General features: G+C 57.2%; 1 protein-coding gene across 1 annotated transcript; it reads left to right on the top strand.

Moving 5' to 3' along the window:
* Positions 1–11,695: 11,695 nt before the first annotated feature.
* Positions 11,696–16,613, top strand: SBK3 (SH3 domain binding kinase family member 3). Its single transcript, XM_079117246.1, has 4 exons — positions 11,696–11,987; positions 12,458–12,608; positions 13,056–13,258; positions 15,403–16,613. Exons 1-4 carry the CDS (start codon positions 11,943–11,945, stop codon positions 16,090–16,092), a joined length of 1,089 nt encoding a protein of 362 aa, XP_078973372.1. The 5' UTR covers positions 11,696–11,942; the 3' UTR covers positions 16,093–16,613.
* The last annotated feature ends 1,199 nt before the right edge of the window (positions 16,614–17,812 follow it).

Below are 17,812 nucleotides of genomic sequence, written 5' to 3'. Positions count from 1 at the left end.
CTCCCAGCTTCCCCAGCCCCCGCCCCCCCTGCTCCGCTGGGCCTTTGCAAAGGGGCTCCCCAGGAGAGAAGGGGGCGTGGTGGTCGTGGACTTGAAGCCAGGGAGAGAGCCGGGTCCCCCCAAGGCCACAGCGATGCAGGGGTGGGCAGGGAGAGATGGAGGGAGAGAGTGTCAGAGATGAGAGACAGCGAGGAGAGGGCGGAGGAGCTGGGCTGCCTGGGTCATCAGGTCGTCGGCGGCCACTCTAAGGCCCTGCCCACTGGCGTGCCAGCTGCTCACACTGTTTTCTACCTTGTGTGTTCTCCGTGGCTTTGTGGGTTCCTGGCACAGGCCTCTCCTCTGTCCACCTCTGCCAAGCAACTCTCTTGGCCTGGGGCCACTCACACCCTTCCTTTCTGTTTTCCCTGGAAACATCCCACAGGAAGCTTTCCTGGCCCCTCTCCTACACCCCACCTCCCTCTGTGGATCTCAGGTGACACCCGGGGGATCCTTGCTTCCAGTTATTCTGCCTGATGCTTTCCTAGATGCAGCTGTGGAGGAATGTCGCAGCTGGCATTACGGTTCCTAATCAGCTGACTTCAGGATAGGGTGATGATGCTCCTCGGTGGGCCCAGACTAATCAGGTGAAACCTTAAAAGGAACAGGCTCTTCCTAAGCTGCGGGGTTCCACACAGGGGAGGTTCTCCTTGCTGGCCTCCAAAGTGGAAGCTGGTACATGGCAAGGAACATTGGCAGCTTCCACAAACCAAGGGCAGGTCTGCCCCACCAGCAAGGAATGAGGAATCAGAAACCTGAAACCTCTGTCCCCCAACCACAGGGGAACTGAGTCCTGCCACAGCCCAGATGACTGTGGACTCAGCCCAGCCCAGTCCACACTCTGATTTCAGACTTGTGAGACCTGGAGCAGAGCGCCCACCATGGCCTCCTGGACACCTGGCCCACAGAAACTGCAGGCTCGCCCCACGTGCCACTTGAGGCTACAGCTCAGAAAATTAATGCAAGCCCCCTTGTGTTTCCTTCCTGACAATCGAAGCCAGTTAGTGCAACTCTCTGTCTCGCTGGGCCTCCCTCTTTCCCTTTCTCTGAAAAGACCGGGCACAGGGCCCTCTCAACACATCCAGGACACTCTCAGGGGCTGGGGGAGCCTCTCAACACATCCAGCACACCCTCGGGGGCTGGCTGTGACCCACATGACTTATCCTCCAGGGTGCAAACCTGGACCCGCTGGGAGGTTTCTCCACTGTAGCCTCTCTCTCTTTCCAAACTAAGCTTTGTAAACATGTCACTAAGTGGGGGCCCACATGTGGACTGGGAGGGGATTCGTTTTAATTGCTTCAAGTCTCTCCATCTGTGTTTGTTTCCTGGGGCTGTCGTGACAAAGTTCCATAGCCAGTGGCTTAAAACAACACGCATAAACTCTCTCCTGGTTCTGGAGGGTAGACTGAGATCAAGGACCCTCCCTGCCTCCCCCCAGTCTTTGACATCCCTTGGCGCCTGGCCTGCTGTGGCTACTCTGTGGGGTCTTCCTGTGAGGGCCCTGTCGCATGGATCAGGAGCCCCTCTGACGGTACTTGCTTTTTTAGGTGCTGAGGACTAGAACTCCCGTGTGGTGTGTCTTTTAGAGAAACAATCTGACATGCTGCATGTGCAGTCTACAGGTGCAGACCTCGGCAGGGTCTCCCACTGGGTTCCCAGAGCCTGCAACTGTGTCTGGTGCACAGTAGGAGTTCAGGAAAAATGCTGCCGAATCGCCTGAATTAGTCCTCTGGCCTCTTTCCTCCTCTATCTGCAGCACTTTCTTGCTGTTTTCTTCTCATCTGTCATTTAGTCCATTCCTTGGTTGTCCACTGCTGCCCCCATGGGAATGCTAGCCCCTGTGTGGCTCACGCAGCACCCCACGCTCAGTGCACACAGCAGCGAGTGAGAAGAGGGGGTTCCTATCCCACCCGGTGTTACAGAGGAGGAATCTGAGGCTCAGAAAGGTCTGGTGACTTGTCCAAGCTCACAAAGGGAGGGATCACGAGAGAGGGTCTTGGGACTGCCTGCCTGTTACCATTGGTGCCCTTCCCAATAGGAAGAGTGACCACAGGCAGAGCTAACACCTGAGTGCGACTTCTTTGTGCTCAGAATGGTCCTCAGCCCTTGAACGCTGTGGAGGGCAGTTCCCAACAAGGCCCAACCACCCCTGCTTCCTGGAACCCCTTCGCTGATGGTGAGCCCAGGTTCAGGCCTCTGATAAACACAGAGCGGGGAGAGCAATGATGCACTCTCAAGATCAGGTTCTGTCCAGCTGGCCATCCCACTCCACTCCTGGCTTCCTCTCCGATGGAGCCAGCAGCCGGGAAGTGAGCTGCCCCGGGGGAGCCCACATGGCAGAGCTGCAGGCAGCCCTAGCCAACAGTCCAACAAGCCAGGGGACACTGAGTCTGGCCGCAAGCCCAAGGGTGAGCTGGGTGCAGATCCTCCCCTGCCCAGCCTTCGGAGGAGACCTCAGCCCTAGCAACTCTTCCATGGCAGGCTTGTGAGTCCTTGAAATAGAGGAACTGAGAAAGTGTGTGTGTGTGTGTGTGTGTGTGTGTGTGTGTGTGTGTGTGTGTGTGTGAGAGAGAGAGAGAGAGAGAGAGAGAGAGAATGGGGATTGAGCCCAGGAGTGCTCTGCCTCTGAGCCCTTTTTTTTATTTTTACTTTTAAGTCAGGATCTAGTCCAGATGCCCAGATTGGCCTTGAATTTGAGACTCTCCTGCCTCCGTAGCTGGTATCACAGGTGTGCACAATGGAACCTGGTATTTGTGTTGTGTTGAGTCACTAAGAACACAGTGGTAGAAACAGATACGCAAGTATTAGCCTGTTGAATTTCCCTGTCAACCTGTGATACATGTGTGAGCACCCCTGTTTCACAGATGGGGAAGCTTAAGGCACAGAGGAGTGAGTCTGTCTGCCCTGGCTGGGAGGTGAAGTTCCAGAGCTCACATTGCAGTCTCTAGGCCACTGTGCCTGTCACTTGTTCAATATTGAAGACCTAGCCTTAACTAGTCCTCTTATCTAGTCCTACAACACTCCGCCCTGGGTGTAATCTTCTTAACCTCCTATGGTGAAGTCTTGGCCACTGCAGTCCTCGGTCCTTGCCCCCCACAAGCTGCAGTCTGGCGGGGAGTGGCCGGAGGCCCTGCCCACCTTCTGCCGCTCCCGCCTGTCCATCACCTGCCTCTCCATCACCGCCAAAGCCTCCCACCTGCTGACCCTGGGCAGGATGCAGTCCCATGTAAGAGGCCACCAGGACAGAGAGGAGACAGACACAGGGCAGGCAGCCAGCTTGCCCCTGCTCCCCCAGGAAGGACTGGGTGAAGGGGTCCTCCTTTCACCCATGGAGACTCATGGGGAGCCCCTGGAGCCACTAACCCGGAGGGGCGTCCTCTGTGGCAGGGTGTCCAGGGGACCAGGCTTGCCAGTGTTCGCGCTCTGCACTCCCTCCAGCGGCCACGCGGCCCGGTCCCGGCCCCACCGCTTCCTCGTTTCTGTCTGTGGGCGTACAGTTCTCCCCTCCCGGGCCCGGCAGCGGGCGTGGCTGCGGGACGCGGATGCGCACGTGGACGACAGGCCCAGTCCTTGCGCGTCCATCGCTCATCCTTTAACCGCACCGTGCTGCAGGGGAAGCGGGTTCAGAGCCTCGTTTTTGCTGTTGGCCCCAGTGCTCAGACACCGCCTCACACGCTCATTTTGAGACTACGCTCGCTGCGGGCCGGGAGCCCCCAAATTCCCGGTGCTGGCTGTTCGGGTCTCCAACTGCTGGAGTACATGTCCCTGTGGACAGACAGATAGACGTGGAGAACAGCCCGAGTGACTTCCATGCTACCCTCCGATGCACCGCCGAGCTCGTATTTGTGTACAAAGTTCTGCCTCGTTTGTTTATTAATGTATTTATATTTACAGTGCAGGTGATTGAACCCAAGGGTGTTTTACCACTGAGCCACATCCTCAGTCCTTTTTATTTTGAGACAAGGACTCGATAAGTAGCTGAGGCTGGCCTTGAACTTGGGACCTGGGACATGGGGGAATTTGAAACGCTTATGGTCAAGTGAAAAGCCTGTGTGAGAAGCCTGTCTGGTCCCCTCCTTGAACTCTGGAGAAGGAAGAACCATGGATCCTGCCGGCTCCGCGGAGGGTTGGGGGGAGGGGACAGAGCCTGGAGGGTGTGAAACCACCCTGCATTGTAAGGGCTGATGGGCCTGGCACACCTCCGTCCAAGCCCAGGCAGCCAGGTGGCCAAGCCTGAACCCCAAGGATGCTGGGCTCTGGAGATTACACGTCACCCAATTCCTTGACCTGTGAACGGTCACGCTGGTAGAGGGGTTGGTAATGAAGGAGGCTGCAGCCGGGCAGGGAAGATTCCGGAGATCTCTGTACAATCCACTCCCCTCTCCTGTGAACTGAAACTGCTCTAAGCAATAAAGTCCATTAATTTTTTTAAAGAGGAAAGATGCAGATGACGACGGCTGGTTCTCGACAGCAGGGGTGTTAAAAGTCAGAATGAGGGGCTGGGGAGATAGCTCAGTCGGTAGAGTGCTTGCTTTGTAAGCACAAGGCCCTGGGTTCAATCCCCAGCACCCCAAAAAAAAAAAAACAAAACAAAAGTCAGAATGACACGGTGTCCACGGCTCTTGTTCTCTGGGTTCTCTCCCCGGAGTGGGGGCTCCCCCAGGCCAGGTTCATGGCTTTGTTGTGAGGTAATATGACCCGCCCTGGGAAGTCTGCAGGGGGAGGGCACGGTCCCCACGCGGCCTTCACCACAGTGGATCTTAGAGGGCCCCTGGCACCTTGATCAACCCAGCGCCCCGTCCGCCCCATGCCCTCACAAGCCTGGTCCGGCCTGTGAGGGCAGGGGATGCTTTACTCTCTGCTGGAGCTCCAGAACCTGCCACCTACTTGCTGCCTGGCAGTGGGCATGGCGCTCACTAGTCACTTACTACTGCCCCTGCTCTACCTGGAACCCCATGAGACTGGAGCGGCCCCTCCTGCTATCCTTGTCTCTCCCCAGCCCGCATCCCACCGGGACTGGCGGGAGGCACTCTTGGGCTCCCTCTGCAGTACGGCTAGAACAGGAGCACCCTGTTCCATAACTGCCTGCAGACACCCCCCCACACACCTGCAGGCCACAGACAATCTGCTGCCAGCCCCTGCTCAGGGCTCAGCAAGTGCAAGGCCCCAGGAAGTGTGTGGGGAGGCTGAATGGGACAGCCGAAGTCCACAACCTTGACCTACCAGTGCCCCTAGCTCCCAGCTCACAAACACAGACAGAGAACCAGAGGCCGAGGGAGTGAAATGCAGACCGCTCCACTTGACCTGCAGCAGGGCACGGCAGGAGACCTAATCTCTGTGAGCCGCTCTTTCCTCAACTACCAAACACAGCTAAGAATAGTGCCTACCTCCCCAGGGCCAGCGCGAGGCTTAGCACAGGGGCTGGTAAGACACAGAGTTCAGTAAATACGAGCTGGAATCAGGGCTAATCACACAGGATTTACGAAGCCATTACGACCCACTGTTCTTGGCCCCCACCTCTCTCCTCGCTCCAGCTCGTTTCCTGAGACCAGGGAGAAAGAAGCCAGCTTGCCCCAGGCACTCTGAGTCCTTCCGTGTGGCAGGGGTGCCAGGCGAGATGGGTGAGGCAGGAGATAAGGAGCAGGTGCCAGCTCCAGAGGGCTCTGGGCCAGGCTGGGGAGGTTGAACTGCGTCCCAAGGGCAGAGGGTGGCCATGGGGGCTATTGACAGGGGAGGGCTGGCGTCTGACTGAGCATTGGAAAGCCGCCTTAGGGTGGTGGGCACCCAGGCGAGAAGCTGCAGGTGGGGAAGAGGCTGCAGCAAGGGGTCACTTGGCAGGGTCTGGGGAACAGCCCCCTGGGGATGTAGGTGCTCGACTCTTCTAGAGCATTCTGTAGTGAACTGCAGTGGGGCCCGTGGTCCCAAATAGACTGGATGAAAATAATCTCCATGGCGTTTACTTCCACTCGGTGTGTGGGATTCTCCTTGCTCCAGGGGCTGAGTCTGTGAACTTGCTGAGAACATCCAACTGGCAATGAGAGGCAAGCGGGGAGGGAGGGTCAGCTTCCCGCAAGATTCTAGCCACGACGTTCCCATCAACGATCAGCACACAACCTTGCTGACGCATGCATTCCTGTTTAAAGACACCTTTGAACCATGTGGTGGAGTCCCCGAATTCGCCCCCGCAACCCCAGTCACACCGAAAAGCCCAACAATGTGGAAATCGCAGCACAACTGGACCCCGAGAACCCTCGCTTTCAGGAGGCGCCGAGAGCGTCAGCCCGCAGAGGGCTCCTGTCACGGGTGGCTCTGCCAACCTGAAAGAGCAACATGAGTTTTGGGGGTGCCTTTCCCCTTTTTATTTTTCACTTTTTATTATCGACCAATACAAATTGCTTATATTTACGATGGGCAACATGATGTTTTGAAATACGCATACATTGTGGAATGGCTAAGCTGATTAACAGGGTCCACGCTGCGCTTTCTACTGGTGCTTCACGAGCCTACCTAAAAGCAAAACTCGTTGTTCCATGTTTGCACCTGCACATTATATAGCAATATGAATCGGCCAGTGGCACTCTCCAGCTCCTCCCTCCTCTCCTCTCCTGGTCCCCTTCCTCGACTCTGCTGGTCTCACTTCTATTTTCATAAGACTTTACATATTTATTTGCAGCAAGAACACTTCACATCTACTCTGTTAGCCATTTTTGAGTATATAATGCATTGTTATTAATTGTAGCCCCGAGATGGTTGATTTGGGGTTATGGATGGATTTTAGGAAGGGAGTGTATGTGCAGGCATGAAATCCACAGTGAGAGAGGCAGCATGTGCCATCTAAGAGCCAGCAGGAGACGCTCACCCTCTCCTGCTCAACCCTGGAGTCTCTGTGATGACTTCAGTCCTTCCCCACTCAGAGCAGCCAGGTTTCAAGTGCCGAGGAGCCACAGTTGGCTAGCAGCTGTCAGATAATGCTGCATCTGTAGCTTTCTTCAGACTCTCCAAGGGATCAGTGAAGGCACAATACACAAATAACAATGAGAAGCCAAGGCCAGCTTGGAGACCAGGAGCCACGGTCAGTCTTCTTACCAGCAATCCCCCGCGGGCCTGCGGGCCCGTGTTTTCGAATGGAGTGCTGGCTGTCCATCACCAGAAGAACGGGTGCACCCAGGACAGCATGTGCAGCTCTAGACTCCAGCGCAGCTTTGCAAAGGAAGCAAGCAAGCCTTACCAACGTGCTGAGCTGCTGGAGTCAAAGCCAGCCTGACGGTTCCACGCAGAACACTATTTTCATGACACTTAGCAACAAGCAAGGCTACACAGTGGTGGACTGATACCCATGTAGCCCACAGGTTTTTAAATCAAGTAATAGAAAACACCTTGTTTGGCCTAGTGGTCACACCTGGGAGGGAAGGGAAAGAGTTGGAGAGGGAAAGTGTGCGAGGTTCCAGTTACATTTGGAAAGTCCTGTTTCCTAACCAGGACGGTGGGTGTGGGCGCCATGATGTGCTGGGATGTATTCTCACTGTGGTTTTGCCCAGGACATTTCGCTGCACAGGGAACCGTAGCAGGTTTCGGGCTGGGTGCGAACGGCTCAGAGGTGTCCGGAATGGCGGGTGTGTCCTGACTCTGCTTCAGGAAACAATAGTTCCTAGACCACGGGGCTCACAGGGTTGAACTCACAGATGGCGGTGCAGATCGGTGGCCCCGGGGCGGGGGCTGGGCGCAGTGTCCCGTGATAAGAACACATTGGGTGCTCGGTTCACACTGGTGCTGAGGCTCACGTTTTCATCCACCTACCTTCAATCAGAGGGGCATCACGACACCCTGAAGAGTAAAGAGCCCCGGGGTCTCCACATCCAGGGCGGAGGCGGCCAGCTCTCCTTGCACAGCCTTGACAGGCAGCAGGGTGACAGTGGGAGGCCAGGGTCCTTGCTAGTTCATAACTCATCTGCCCCAGACAAGATCAATCGATTGACGGTCACAGTTTCTTTTCTTTCTCTTTTGACCCAAGGATGAGACAGGAGGAGGATTGGGCAGGTTAATTTGTCAGTGATGCGATCTTTGAAGGCAAATTACTATCATCATCATCATCATCGTCATCATCATCATCATCACCGTGGTGGTGGTGCTGGGGTGGCAGCCAGGGTCTTTGCATGCTTGGCACATGCTCTGCAGTGGTAGCTGCACCCCCAATCCTAAATTAATTTTCATGGGCTCTTTCAATATGTTTTATTCATTAAATTTAATTGAAAAAAAGCAGTATATCATAAATAATCTGTATTATATAGAAAATACTTACCATGGTATATGTATGTTTTAATTTAAATCGTTTTTAGTCGTAGATGAACATATACCTTTATTTATTTTCATGCGGTGCCGAGGGTGGAGTGTGGGCCTTGCGCGGGCGAGGCACACGCTCTGCCAGAGCCCCGGCCCCAGCCCACATGCATGGTGTGCTTACTTTGGCATCTAATGTGTGGGGCACACATATCCCCTCACACAGTCACGTCAGATGTTTTATCATTGGAAGAGACGTTGCCTGCTGCATCACAGATATCCAGTCTTTCTCTCCTGTCCAGCTCCGGGTGGGTGCCAGCATGGCCGCGGGCCAGGAGGCGGCAAAGTCAGGAGAGGATCACAGGGGAGCCCTTGGGAGCTGTGGCTAGGACTGACACCCAGACGCCTGCTTTAAAAAGGGGTGTGCCCTGGGGCCAGGCCTGGCACCTCCCCCAGCCACACCTGCGTGCTGAGGTCACTCGGGGTGACCCCTCGGAGTGGCGGAGTGCGTTGCTAAATGGGGAGGTGCAAAGCTCCCTGGATCATCAGTGGGCCTCTGGGGGGGGCTGCAGGCTCGAGCGTCCCTCTCCCACTCCTCCTGGGGCCCAGGTGGCCAGCTCTGCAGCCTGACCTTTGGGCTTGGAATGGCCCTGCTCCTGGAGCCCGGGAGCCCGGGCACAGGCAGAGCCAGCCTAGACCCCTGTGGGGAAGCAGCTTGGGGGACCTGGAGTCTGTCCTCCAATGCTGCCCCAGCAGGGACACCGCAGCCTGGTGTCTCCAGACCCCTGGATCTTGGCTCTGCCTCTTGCTGGCTGCGTCTCTGTGGCCAGTGACTCTGCGTGTCCATGCCTCCGTTCTGGCTTACTGGGAGGACTCACCAAGCCCTGGAATGACTAAATTAAGAAAAAGGGGGCCAGGGTATCCAGGCCTGTCACCAAGTAAACGAATCACTGTGCCCCCGTTTCCTGTGGTTTTGCATTTTTGAATAGCAACACATGCTCACTAGAAAAACTTATAAAGCAAAAAGTCCCCTGAAAGCTGGGACGCTGACTTCCAAATCAACTAACCCATCAGAAAGGTCTTTGGGGGCAAACTGGGAGAAACTAAATCTAGACCGTGGCTGGCTAATTTTATAGACTTGTTAGGTGGCGAGTTGTGACCACCGAAAATTTCCTAGGTTTTATAGAGGTGTGCACCCAGGTGTCTGGGCACAATTTCTCCTAAGGTTTTTAATTTATTTGATAACTTTAGCTTTTTATGAAGGAAAACTTCAAGTATAAGCAAAAATAGAAAAGAGAGGAGTTACATGAGCTCCCCTCAAGCAGTATGCCCTGTCCCCTTTCCCACCCTGCCCCACTGGGGGGCTTAACGTTTCTTCTGCTGCAGTATTTATGTATGTATATATGTATATATGTGCCAGGGATGGAACCCAGGGGCATTTAACCACTGAACCATATCCTCAGTCCTTTTTATTTTTTAATTTTGAGACAAGGTCTTGCTGAGTTGCTTAGGGCCTCGCTCAGTTGCTCACTCTAGCCTCTAACTTGCCATCCTCCTGCCTCAGCCTCCCCAGCTGCTGGGCTGACAGGTATGTGCTTGCTGCGGTATGTTAAAGCAGATATCAAGCAGTGAGTTCTTTTCACCCAGATTTCAACATGTCATTTGCTTTAATGTAATCCATGTCCCCCAGGAAAAGAAGACCAAGTGACAGTGGCAGAGCCACAGCCCATGTGAGGTCTGGTCAGCAGTTGGGGCTCTTGGCGGCAGCATTCAGCTGCTTCCCAAGGGCATCGTTCCCTGTCAGACCCCAGAGAAGTCAGAGGGCAAAGGAAGGTCCCCCTCTGCCCACCAGGCCCACTGGCCTCCCTGGGGCCACAGCCGCAGCCAGGTTCCTGGGGCTCCTTCCAGAGCCTCCACGAGCCACGGTGCTGGTCTTATTAATAGCAGGATGTAGTAGTAGCAGAAACCTGAGCAGAGCCCGTCAGGGAGGTGAGTCACACAGGCGGGACCAGGTCTGGCTCCAGCTGACCTAGTGTAAGGCAGCCTGCCACTCGAAACCTCAGTTTCCTGCTCCATAAACTGGGAATAGATCCTGACACGCTCAGGGGCAGGGTGGGGGGTCCAGGGCACAGCTTCCAAACAGGGCCACCGGGAGGTCAGACTCCAGGGCTTGAGAGAGCCTCTCTCCCCAGTGCATCTTCCAGCCAGGGAGAGGCTGGGTGAGGACCCCGGGTCTGAGGGAGGAGGCTGGGCCTGGAGCCCTGGGTCTGAGGGAAGAGGCTGGGCCTGGACCCCTGGGTCTGAGGGAGGAGGCTGGGCTGGAGCCCTGGGTCTGAGGGAGGAGGCTGGGCCTGGACACCTGGGTCTGAGGGAGGAGGCTGGATGAGGACCCTGGGTGTGAGGGAGGAGGCTGGGCCTGGGTCCCTGGGTCTGAGGGAGGAGGCTGGGCCTGGGTCCCTGGGTCTGAGGGAGGAAGCTGGGTGAGGACCCTGGGTCTGAGGGAGGAGGCTGGATAAGGACCCTGGGTCTGAGGGAGGAGGCTGGGCCTGGACACCTGGGTCTGAGGGAGGAGGCTGGGCCTGGACACCTGGGTCTGAGGGAGGAGGCTGGGCCTGGACACCTGGGTCTGAGGGAGGAGGCTGGGTGAGGACCCTGGGTCTGAGGGAGGAGGACTGGGCCTGGGTCCCTGGGTCTGAGGGAGAAGGGCTGGGCCTGGGTCCCTGGGTCTGAGGGAGGAGGCTGGGCCTGGAGTCCTGGGTCTGAGGGAGGAGGCTGGGGTTTGGACTCTAGGTATTAAGGAGCAAAGCTTCAGTTATGGTCCCCTGAGACCTGACCACCAGGACTTCCGTCCCTGGAGGAAACCGGAAGGTTCTGAGTTCTGGGCCTCTCACCCAGCAAGGCTGTGAATGGGTCTCTCCCTCCTTTCCGCCTGCCCTCAGGCCCAGCCCTTGGGGGTTCACAATGTGTTTTGTCCCCTCTGTCCTGGGACCAGCGCCCAGAGTCCAAGCCGGTCTAAGTTTGGAAGGGGGAGGGAGGGGGCAGCGGGTCAGGGGGGTGAGGGAGGGTGTGGGGGACAGGATGTCTCTGTCTCTGTCACACACACCTCTGCCTAGAGAAAGGGAGGGACAAAAGGCTCCCGAGAATCTGAACAAAGAGAGGAGGAGAGACACAGAGACCAGGGAAGAGGGAGCAGAGCCGCCCAGAGAGCCCAGAGGAGGGAGGCGGAGAGCGGAGTGGGCGCCCTGCAGATAGATCACAGGGAGAGAGCAGGGAAGGCAGAGGGCGGGTCAGAGGCAGGAAGGAAGGTGGACCCAGAGACCCCAGGGAGTGCCGGGGAGCAGGGAGGGAGAGAGACAAGAGCCCGAGGAGGGCGGGAGGGAGGGGCTGCCAGAGGCACCGAGGGCAAGGAGGCTGGGAGGGAGCAAAGGGAAGAGGCAGAGCATCAGAGGGCGACAGAGAGGGACCAGGAGACCCTCCAGGCACTCGGGGGCCCAGCCCTGCAGACCAGCTCCCAGAGGAGCCAGGCCGGGCGAGGACCCGGGGCAGGGACCAGCGCTGGTGGCTCTCTGGGGAGTCCAGACAAGGGGTGTCTGTCTGCCCCGGGTCAGCCATCACCAGGCCACCCTGAGATGGAGCTCAGGGCTCCCGAGACCCCGCTGGATGGGGACCCAGAGGTGAGGGGTGGGAGAGACGCAGAGGGGCAGGGAGGTGGCAGAGGGAGAGAGACAGAGAAACACAACAGAGACCAAGACCCGAGCGGGCAGAGTGACAGGGACCCACGGAGACCCAGGCCAAAGCCCCAGAGAGACGTCCGAGGACAGTGTGGCCACACAGGCAGTCAGGCAGTAAGGGGGCGGACCTGGGGTCCTGGGGGCCCAGGGCAGAGTCCCAGGTGGGGCTGGGGGATTCTGGCTGCCTCCCACAGATGGGGGCAGGCAGGGCTTTTCAGACAATGACCCCTAACCCGCCAGGACACAAAAACAGGTGGCCTGAGGCCGGGTGAGTCACTGTGACTCACCCTCCTCTCTGGGGACAGTGACCCCTGTCCGCTGCCCCCAAGTGCAGTCCTGGGCTGGGCCTCCAGCTCCCTGCCGCTGCTCTCCTGGGACCCCAGGCTCACACCCACCCTGCCCCTCTCCTGCAGGAGGACACGGCTGCAGCCCTCCAGCGACTGGTGGAGCTGACGGCTCCCAGGGTGACCCCAGTGAGGAGCCTGCGTGCCCAGTACCGCCTCATCCGAAAGCTGGGCTCCGGCTCCTACGGCCGGGTGCTGCTTGCCCAGCCTCGCCACGGGGGTGAGTTCAACCACCCCAGGGCAGGCCCCGAATTTCCCCAGGACTAGAGCTCTGGGAACCCACCCATTTGGGTGGAGCTGATGTCGGTCTCAGAAAGTTCAGAGCTCTGTGGTTTCAAGAACGAGGTGGCCCAGAGAGGGCAGCCGCTGACTCAAGGTCCCACAGCAAGGCAGGAGTGCAACTTGGATTGGCAGTCAAGCCACTGCTATGTCCCTTTATGCAAGAGAAAACAGAGGCCCAGAGAGGGTAAGGAAGCGCAAGCCCACACACACAGCAGGTCGAGGCAGAGCAGGAAAGATCCTCAGAGAAGGTCTCTTTCCACCAATACTTCACAGGTGGAGAAACACCCACGAGAAGTCTGGGGCTCAGAGGGGTTGAGTGTCTTGCCCCAGGTCCTACCCCAGGACCAGTGCCCTGCGCTCCTCTCTGACCCTGTCTCCATGGCAGGTCCAGCGGTGGCTCTCAAGCTCCTCCGCCGGGACTCGGTCCTAAGGACCACCTTCCTGAGAGAGTTCTGCGTGGGCCGCTGCGTCTCCTCACATCCAGGCCTGTTGCAGACCCTGGGGGGGCCCCTGCAGACGCCTCGGCACTTTGCCTTTGCCCAGGAGTATGCTCCCTACGGGGATCTCAGCGGGATGCTGCAGGAAAAGGTGAGGCAGGCAAGTGGGGCTGTTTGCCCCAGGCCCCACCCCAGCCCCTCCTCTGTCTCCAGCCCTGACCCCAAGTCAGTGCTCAGCCCAGGTTCACCCTGAGTCAAAGCCCTCCCCATTGCCAACTCTCCATGTGAGTCCATGTCCGACCCCAATGCTGATCCTTCTAGTCCTCCAAGCTCAGTGTGGAGGGCAAGAGCTGGGTGGGGGTTGAGGACGCACTGGGGCTGCTGTGGGGTGAGATGGAAACAGACTGGGATCCTAGTTGGCGCTGGGATTGCGTGGAGGTAGGGCAGTCGAGGTAGGGCTGATTGCAGACTGGTTATGGGAGGAGGGAGCGTGCACACGGTGGGGTTGCCAAGGCAGGCAGAGGCGCTGAAGATGTGTCCATGATGGAGTTCGCTGTGGGTTGTAACGGGGCTTCCAGAATGAGATTAGGTGGGGACTGGATCTGTGAGCTCCTAGGCCCTCCTAAGTTTGAGGACTAGAGGGATATTTTTAGGACTTGGATTTGAGAGATAAATGGAAGGAAAGTGGGGGGAACAAGAGAGAGAGGATAGGTGGTAGATGTACACACACAAGAGGGAAGGGTGGGTAGATGAATGGATGGATGGAAGATGGATGAATTGATGGAAGGATGGGTAGATGGATGGGTGGATGAAAAGATGGGTGGATGGGTGGATGGAAGGATGGAAGGATGGATGGAAGGATGGGTGGATGGAAGGATGGATGGATGGATGGAAGGATGGAAGGATGGATGGAAGGATGGGTGGATGAAAAGATGGGTGGATGGGTGGATGGATGGATGGGTGGATGGGTGGATGGAAGGATGGAAGGATGGATGGATGGCTGGAAGGATGGATGGATGGATGGAAGGATGGATGGATGAATGGAAGGATGGATGGATGGATGGATGGATGGATGAATGGGTGGATAGATGGATGGATGGAAGGATGGGTGGATGGATGGATGGATGGAAGGATGAATGGATGGAGGATGGACAGATGGATGGAAGAATGGGTAGATGAATGGATGGATGGAGGATGGATGGAAGGATGGATAGATGGATGGATGGATGGATGGATGAATGGAAGGATGGATGGATGCATAGATGGAAGGATGGGTGGATGGATAGATGGATGGGTGGATGGAAGGATGGATGAAAGGATGGAAGGATGGATGGATGGAAGGATGGATGGATGGATGGATGGAGGATGGGCAGATGGATGGAGGATGGATGGAAGGATGGGTAGATGAATGGATGGATGGAGGATGGATGAATTGATGGAAGGATGGGTAGATGGATGGGTGGATGAAAAGATGGGTGGATGGGTGGTTGGAAGGATGGAAGGATGGATGGGTGCATGGGTGGATGGAGGATGGACAGATGGATGGAAGAATGGGTAGATGAATGGATGGATGGAGGATGGATGGAAGGATGGAAGGATGGGTGGATGGATAGATGGAAGGATGGGTGGATGGATAGATGGATGGGGGTGGATGGAAGGATGGATGGAAGGATGGATGGATGGGTGAAGGATGAGAGGATGGAAGGTTGGTTGAATATTAAATAATTGAATTATTGGATCGGTGACTGGACGTTGAATGGATACACTGTTCAACACTGTTGGATGGAGGGATGGCTTCATGGATGGATGAATGGCTTTTTTTGGCTTGCCTCTGCGTAGCTGGGTGCATAGATTAACCAGTCAAGGAAACTGGAGGATGTTAGAACAGGATCCAAGTTAGAGTTAGGGTGGAGAGTAGCATTGAACCAAGATTAGTGTTAAGTAGGACCTTTGGGTTTCCCCTGGTAATGAAGAGGGTAGTCAGAGGAGACATAAGAAATCTTCAGAGTGGGTGTGAGTGTTAGAGTTGGAAGGATTTTCAAAGGAAGCTAAAAGAAAGAGCTTCTGGTTAGAATCGGGTCGCCGTGAGGAAAGCACTAGGGAGCTGGTGGAGGCTAAGTCCAGATAAAGGTGCAGGCTGTGGTGGAGGACGGCCCGAGGGAGGACCTGGGGGCTGCTGTGGGGACACTGGAGGTAGCTACTGGTCCCGCCCCTTCAGAACAGTCCAGAACCCATGTTCAGGTGGGGGAAAAAGGAACCAGGACAGTCTGACTTTCTGCCTCTGCCTGACCACAGGGCCTCCCAGAGCTGCTGGTGAAGCGGGTGGTGGCCCAGTTGGCTGGAGCCCTGGACTTCCTCCACGGCCGGGGGCTGGTGCATGCAGACGTCAAGCCAGACAACGTGCTGGTCTTTGACCCTCTCTGCAGCCGCGTGGCCCTCGGCGACCTGGGTCTGACCCGGCCAGAGGGCAGCCCAACCCCGGCCCCACCAGCGCCCCTACCCACGGCGCCACCTGAATTGTGCCTCCTGCTGCCACCTGACACCCTGCCCCTGCGGCCGTCTATGGACTCGTGGGCCCTGGGGGTGCTTCTCTTCTGTGCCGCCACTGCCTGTTTCCCTTGGGATGTGGCACTGGCTCCTGACCCTGAGTTTGAAGCCTTTGCTGGCTGGATGACCACCAGGCCCCAGCCCCCTCAGCCACCGGCACCTTGGGACCAGTTTGCACCCCCAGCTCTGACCTTGCTCCAGGGGCTTCTAGACTTGGATCCTGAGACCAGGAGCCCCCCTCTGGCTGTTCTGGACGTCCTGGGGGATGACTGGGGGTTGGAGGGGGATGGAGAAGGACCTAGGGACTTGGGGGGGCTGTCCTATGAAGATGTGGCAGAAGGGGAGGAGGGAGGATCAAGCCTGGAGGAGTGCACAGATGAGGAGGGGGAGGGAGGCAGAGGCGGAAGGAGCATGGGGACAGGTGGGGGAGCTCCCTGACCAGGTGGCTCAGCCTGGGCCAAAGGCCTGCCCCCAACCCCTGGCCTCCTGGAAGGCAAGACAGTAGTTCCCAGGACAGAACAGGAACACATTGCACCTTCCCTAACGAAGGCCAGACTTGGATGTGCCAAATCCCCACCCCCAGCTGAGGGTCCAGGTGTCCCGGCCCCGCCCTCCTCCCTCAGGCTCAGGGGTCTGGAACCTAGCTCTGTCCTCCCTCAAGGACCCTTCCTTTGTCCCTAGTGTGTCTTCTCAAAGGAAGGCCCCGTTTCCTCTATAGGTGTGTTTCTGTACTCTGGGGACAAGTTGAAAGCTTGTCATGGAGTTTGATGGGACAATCCTCTCCTCTGAGACTGTGGGTGGCTCCCAGTGGCCATGACACCAAATCTGAACTTGGAGGATCCGACACGACGTCAGTCTCACTTGCACCTCTCCCATTCCTCGGGCTCTGGGTGTGGTGGTGAAAGTCACTCGTCCATTCTGGACCTAAATCTACACACGTGCGCACACTCTCCCCTTCCCTCTCTCTGCCACAGGGGTCCCTGCACCTCGGGAGCCCTGCCCTGGCCTGCTGCAGGGCTGCACGCGCCCGGCCTTCTCGGGACCTGGGGTCAGAGCTATCCGAGTCTGTCTTTCTCTGCCTCCCATCTCACACTGCCCAGGGTGGGCTTGGTCTTTTCATTTCCAGATCCTTCTGGATTCTGCTCCCATAGAGCACTGAGCACCAAGGCTTGTGTGGTTCAGCGGCCTTCCAGAGACCGGTCCACCCTAAGGGCCAGGCTGGTCAGTGGCACTCCTTCTCGCCCCCAGCTGCTCCCTCGGTGAACAGGCCCCAGCTCCCCACAGCTCAGCTCTGCCTGTGGCACCAGCAGGCCCATCCTGTGCTATGTCCCGGCACCCGACAGTCGGTCAGGGGCTGGACATGCCCCTGCACAGGAATTCGCCCTCTCTGGATCTAAGAGTGAGTCCACTAAAGGCAGCACTGATTCCTGGACTGGCTCCTGGGACAGGAAAAGGACCCTGGTGGCATCCCCTGTGGGACCCTGCTGAAGGACCTGTGTGGAGCTTTAACTTCTTCATGGGACATCGGGAGACCTGGGCGAGGGGCACACAGGCACTGCATGTTTCTGTCACTGTTTCATAAATCTAAAATTATAGCAAAATAAAATGTCGATTTAGAGAAATAAAGTGAATTTCCATCATCCTGATGCGATGACCCTAAGAGAAGGGAGCAGCTGTCCCAGAGGCAGGGGGGACCTGCCCTCCCCAGCTGCCCCACCACCTGCTTCCCCCGGGGTCTGAGATCATCTCTCACTGCATCGTTCTGGAATTCTATTGTCTCATCCTTTCCCCGGACGGGACCCCGACCCCAGGACACCCCTTCAGAACACTTGTGTCTGACCTGTCAATATAGGATTGAAGGTCACAGCTGGGGGTGGTGGGCCAGGGAGGGTCAGATGAAAAAGATTTCATCCTCAAAGAATACCTGGGTCCCTGGTCTGAGAAACTTGGGGTGGGGTCAGCACTCCAGAGTCTGAGGGAGGAGGGCTAGGCTCCCAAATCCTGGTCAGATGGAAGCTGGGCCCAGACCGCTGGACCTAAGGGAGGAGGGAGGAGGCTGGGCCCGGACCCCTGGGTCTGAGGGAGGAGGCTGGGCCCGGACCCCTGGGTCTGAGGGAGGAGGCTGGGCCCGGACCCCTGGGTCTGAGGGAGGAGGCTG

Source organism: Sciurus vulgaris, assembly GCF_902686455.1.
Source record: "Sciurus vulgaris genome assembly, chromosome: 17".
NCBI classification, from domain to species: Eukaryota; Metazoa; Chordata; class Mammalia; order Rodentia; family Sciuridae; genus Sciurus; species Sciurus vulgaris.
This window is presented reverse-complemented; position numbering and strand designations above follow the sequence as displayed.